This window comes from Kryptolebias marmoratus, linkage group LG14 (genome assembly GCF_001649575.2).
Source record: "Kryptolebias marmoratus isolate JLee-2015 linkage group LG14, ASM164957v2, whole genome shotgun sequence".
In the NCBI taxonomy this organism is placed as follows: Eukaryota; Metazoa; Chordata; class Actinopteri; order Cyprinodontiformes; family Rivulidae; genus Kryptolebias; species Kryptolebias marmoratus.
The window spans coordinates 7556500-7562391 of record NC_051443.1 but is presented as its reverse complement, the minus strand read 5'-3'; the positions used below and the strand labels follow the sequence as shown (position 1 = coordinate 7562391).

At 42.1% G+C, this 5892-nt stretch overlaps 1 protein-coding gene across 1 annotated transcript; it reads right to left on the bottom strand.

Moving 5' to 3' along the window:
• Positions 1-5: 5 nt before the first annotated feature.
• cryba4 (crystallin, beta A4) lies at positions 6-5690 on the bottom strand. The gene is made up of 6 exons (XM_017432277.3): positions 5604-5690; positions 5181-5224; positions 3852-3970; positions 2388-2529; positions 1632-1774; positions 6-217 (listed from the first exon to the last, which is right to left on the bottom strand). Exons 2-6 carry the CDS (start codon positions 5217-5219, stop codon positions 70-72), a joined length of 591 nt encoding a protein of 196 aa, XP_017287766.1. The 5' UTR covers positions 5220-5224; positions 5604-5690; the 3' UTR covers positions 6-69.
• Between the last annotated feature and the right edge of the window lie 202 nt (positions 5691-5892).

Sequence of the window (5892 nt, the reverse complement as noted above, 5' to 3'; positions counted from 1 at the left end):
TAGGGGGTGGGGGTGGGGGAGGTGTCAGGGGTGAAGGGCCAAGCGGGAGATCGGGTTTGATGCGAGCGGTTACTGCTGAATGCGGCGGATGGACTGGATCTGGGGAGTCTGGCAGTGGGAGCCAAACTCCCTGAAGTGTTTGTACTCCCCACAGTGACGGTCACACTCCATGATATACTGGTAGCCACGGTAACCAGGGTACTGGTAGCACACAAATCTGTTGAGGGAGGGGGAGGAAGGAAGTACAGATGAAATGTTGCAAGATATGCTGCTGCAAAAAACCCTGAACAAAGAAAAAAAAAGTGGAGCCCCCAATCTGAAATAGCTGGGACGTTGTGGAAAATATAAAATAAAAACAGAATGCAATAATATGCAAATTTCATGGACCTATATTTTATTTACAATGGAACTTAGTAAACATATCAAATGTTTAACTAAGATTTTCTACTATTTCTAGGAAAAAATAAGGTCTTTTTCAATTTTATGGAAGCAACATCTCAAAAAAGTTGAGAAAGGGGCAACAGAAGGCTTTGAACGTTACTAGTACAAATAAGAATCATTCTGCAACTAATTAAGTTAATTAGCAACAGGTCAGTAAGAGGACTGGGTTTGAAAAGAGCATTTTAGAGAAGCTGAATCTCTTAGAAGTAAAGATGGCCAGAGGTTCACCAGTTCTGTTCTGGGCATCACTGCACGGGCTCAGGAACAGTTCAACAAACTGTTGTTTGTGTGACATCTAAAATGCTGCCTAAAGCTCTATCATGGAAAGAAGAAGCCAGATGTGAACACAATCCAGAAATTCCACCATCTTCTCTGGACCAAAGCTCATTTAAAATGAACTGAGGCAAAATTAAAAACTGTTCTGCGCTCAATCAGATCAAAATTTGAAAATTATTTTGGAAACCACAGATACCACATCATCTGTACTAAAGAGGAGAGGGACAATCCAGGTTATCAATGCACAGCTTAAAAGCTTGCTTCTCTGATGGTATTGGGGTGCATTAGTGCCTATGTCACGGGCAGCTTAGACGTCTTGGAAACCCTAACCCTAACCCAACAATGCAGACAAGTATATACAGGTTTTAGAACAACATCCAGATGACATATTTTCTTTTAAGGAAAGGCCTTGTATATATTTTAGCAAGACCACAAACTATCCATTACAGCAGCATGGTTTCATAGTAGAAGAGTCCTGGTGCTGAACTGACCTGCCTGCAGTCCAGACCTCACACCAAAACTTTTGGAGCATCATAAAACAAACAAACAAAAAACAAATCCAGGAAAAAAAGACTCAGATCTGTTGAGCAGCTAGAATCCTCCATCAGACAAGAATAGGACAACTTTTTCCTCTAAAACCTCCAGCAGCTGCTTGAAAGAAGAGGGGATGTTTCACAGTGGGAAACATGGCTGTCCAAACTCTTCTGAGACGTGTTAGATGTGTCGTCAAATTCACAATGATATTATTTTCTCCTTAAAATGAATAGTAGAATTTCTTACCCCATATATATGACATATTTAGTAGGTTTCATTGTGAATAAAATATGAAAATCATTGCTTTCTGTTTTCCTCTACATTGAACACAACATTCCAGTGTTTTTGGAATTGTTGTTGTAGGTGGATGGGACACTTACGCTCCAGACTGGACCCTGAGAGAGCCAACTTCATTGTTGCACCAGCCCATGGCCTGGAGGGAGGGGTAATCGTCACTAAGCTCACCCTTGCGGCCCATGAAGTTCTCACGTTCAAAGATGGTCATACGACACTCTCTGTGGTTCTGCAGGGGTTGGGTGCAGGTGAGGAGAAAGAATACAACAGATGATATGCAAGCTGTCAGTCCAGTCAGACAAGTTTGCGTTAATTATCACCCACGGCCAAAAGGCAGATGATAACGTCTGGCCCGTGGCTCTGTGTGTCTGTTGGCTAAATATCTAATGAACCACTGGAAAAAAAATTTAATGAAACTTTTAGGAAATGAACATTGCTTGTACACCTACAACTGATTAACTTTTGGAGTCCACCCAAGCCAAGATATGTGCCACAGCTAAGCGACATTAAAAAACACAAAATGGCTATTATTCAGTCAGTTTTACAGATATCGTGCTAAAATTTGGTGTGGTAGTAGCTGAGAGTCATTCACATCACATACTCTGAGAGTGACATCACATGAGATAGCTGGTCAGATTTTAATTTCTTTTTTTATTTGACCAAAATGCCTGGAACATTTGTAAGCATTCAGATCATGTTAGTCTAAAACTCTGACATGAACAGTGGCAGGCGATATGCATTCCTTTAATGAATGCTAGGTCTTCGATTACTCAACGTTTTAAAGACAATGTTGGCATTTCCTAAAGCACAAAGACAGACTTAGGGTGTGTGGGGGGACTTACAGAACAGGCAATAGGTCTGAATGAAGTCATTCTCTCGATGTGATAGGCGTTGCTGCCTCCGAAGGCATCACACTGGGGGTACTCTCCCCTCTCCAGGACAAACTGCTGTCCTTGGTAGGAGGCGTGCTCATAACCCACCCAGCTGGGAAAAGGCAAGGAAATATGTTACGACTGGCCACACGCTAAGAAATGAAAACTATTCAACTTAGTTATATGCACTAAACTTGGTTGTTTAAATATAAGTAATACTCATTCAAAGCTTTGTCCTCAGCTAATAGTTCACAGATTCAAAAGATCTGCGAGTCTCCCAAAAGTGCAGGAAACTGTTAGTTAAAAATGGTGCCCCCCCTGGCCTCGACACCAAGGCACACGTGCAGGTACAGAAAGCACTTTTAGACAGTTTTATTATGTGAATGTTGATTATTACCTCCGCCAAGGAGGTTGTGTTTTTGGTAGTGTTGGTTGGTTGGTTTGTTTTTCTGTCTGTTAGCAAGATTAATTAAAGACTAATAAATACATTTTGATGAAATTTTCAGGAAATGTTGAGGTTGTCAAGAAAATTTTTTAATGAAGCTATAGCCTTGGGGCGGAAGTTTGCACCCGCCGAGTGCTTCTAGTTGTTCTTTTTTTCTTTTTCTTTTTTTTGTACATTGTTTTTGCAGTCTAACTACTTATACATAATTTTTTTTGCTATTTTAGCCATTTAAATATCAAAATGTTTAGCTCATTCAGGAGATGGATGCTATGACTTTTGGGTTCTGTAAACTTTATTTACAGATATTTTCCCTACAGAAATGCATTAAGATCTCTTGAGTCCCTTCAAAAACATTGTTCTCTATAAAATCAGCTGCTCTGTTTTTATCCTCTAATACTACTTTTAGTTTTTAGCTAGCCTTTAGCTACTTTTGGCTAGCAGCTACCCTTTTGTTTTTAGTTAACCTTTTGCTACTTTTAGCTTCTAGCTAGACCTGGGCTACTTTTAACTAGCCTTTTGTTGCATTTAACTTTTAGCTAGTTTTTTGCTTCTTTTGGTTTCTAGCAAGCATTTTGGTTTATTTAGCTATTATTTTGTCCTTTTTAGCTTTTAGCTAGTGTCAGCATGCACACTGCATTTTCACAAAAAAAGGCTATTTCTTTGGTTCAGTAAAAGGAATAATACATTTCATGGAGATTGGTTAGGTTGGACTTAATTAGCAGTATTTAGTTTCTTTAATATCTCATATTATTATTTTAATACAACAAAACCTGCTTTGTCTGACTGTAAAAAAGTAGCTATAATCATTAAATTCCAGATAAACTAATTATGTAGTTCAAACAAGACCCAGATTTCATTTTTTAGAGTGAGTTTCAAAGCTCACTCACACACACATCACTAACAAGTCAAACAGCTTGCCACTACTGCCAGCCCTTCGCTACCCCCCACACACACTTTTTGCCGCCCTCTCTGTGCGCAGCTGTACTCACGCGCCACTCTCCACCCTGAGGGAGCGCACCGTCTCAAATCCAAACTCCATCACATTGCAGCACTCAGAGGTGAACTCATGGCGGCGGCCCTGGAAGCACTCCTCGTCGTAGACAATGATCTGTCGGGGAAACGAGGGTGTGTTAAAAGGAGAATCCTGCAAACATACACGATGGGGGGAAAATCCCCTTTGGCAGATCAGTTTGAACGCTCGCCGGCAAGGATTGTTAAAAGCACCAACCAGTTTTACCAGATTTGACAAAGCCAAATTATGGGAAATGAAGCTATTAATTCAGTCTCATTGCATTTAAACATTGTGTAGGGCAGTGTTTCCCAAACCTTTTAGCATTCAACCCACAACAAGAAAAAGTGCAAGAGACTCGTGACCCCAACCATTGCTGGTTGAAGTGTACAAACATCAATATTAATCCATTTAGCAAGGAGACGCATTAACTAGTATATCATTTTTATCTATTTACGACCATTGTTGACAATCTTGTAGACCTCAAGACCTCACACTTGGTGTTTCAGGGCCCCAACTTTGGGACTCACTCGTGAAGCATATCGATGGCTCAGCTCCCCATGTCTCTTCATTTTTAATAGAGGCTGCAGTTCCCAGCTAAGAGACAACATGAAGTCGCTCAGTGGTCACAGGTGGGTTTTCTCTGGTTTCTTCTTGCAGACCACTGCTCAAAAAATTAGTATTTAATCTACGAGTTACGCTTTACACTGCAGATCTTAATGACTGCCTGTCTCTGAAGGAGGAAGTAGGGGTTTTAAACAGATACATACAAGTCCACCCAGCCTGCGTACAAACCTCTGTTTTCTCTACCAACTGTTATTGACAGCAACCTCAATTTTCTGTTGTTTTATGAGACTTGAACAAAGACCGTATATTATAAAACTGAACCCAATTCGGGTTCCCAGAAGTTTATGATAGAAGGTGACCATTGAACCCAAAGTTTGCCCTTATTAAACATAGTTTTAAAAAAGAGTTTCAGATCATTTCCCTCAGGCGTTGCCTCTTGTTGATTCATGTAGTTCTTCCCTTGTTGCTGTAAGCTCTAGTATTCAGCTAACACGTTTAGCTGTAATTAGTGATTTCATGCTTAAAAGAAAGCTCCTGTAACACCAGGATTTTGTGTGTGTGAAGGGGGCGGAGGCATGGGCTCTCACAATGCTAGGATGCAAACTCTGCGACACGCTGCTTAAAAGTCATTACTGTAAATGCTACAAAACCTGCCCAAGTAAAAATATTCATTCTCTTGAAATTGAACGGCTGATTCAAGTCCTGTCAGGACTTCATTTGAGTCTGCTATTTGGGGACTCACCTTCCAGTGGCCGGAGAACTTGGTGCAATGGTGAGTCATCTTGTCTGGAAGGAAGAAGTGAAAAGCCGCAGTGAGTAGATCATTGGACATGAAGATAGTCCCAGTTAAAGCACTCTAGCTGCAGACCAGGAGACCCTGTTTGATTTTTTCCCCCCGAAAAGCTCCATCAGTGTTATAGTCTGAGCAAGAGTTCATTTACAGGTTGTCCTCTAAAATAATAAAAAAAAAGATTTGGCTCCTTCTCCAGCCAGTTCTATCTCCTTATCTCACCCAGTGGGTGCAGTGATGGCCCTTGGGCCCTGGGACGTGGGTGGCTCCTGTGTTATTAGGGTAATATTGGGAGTGGGGTGGATTATAGATGTGTGAATATTGTGCCCCTGGCTTTGCTGCGCTGGCTGTGCGTTGACGGGACGGGGGACTCACCTTGCTTCGATGCTCTTGGGTCGTCCTGCCGCGAGAGTGAGAGGAGCCACGCGCCCCCACCCTTTTAAAGCCTCCCCTGGCAAGGGGCCATGCCCGAAAGGCCCAGCTCAGCAGCAGGGAGGAGCTTGCCTTTGTCTCCTTCCCTCTCCCACCTGACAAAAGTGGGGTTAATCTGTGGACGGGCCAGAAGTGCAGACACCACAGTATCAGAGGGACACGGAGACACGGGAATATAAGAGAGACGCAACACAGGGAGAAAACACCGAGGGCAAGGGACACGAGAAGGGCG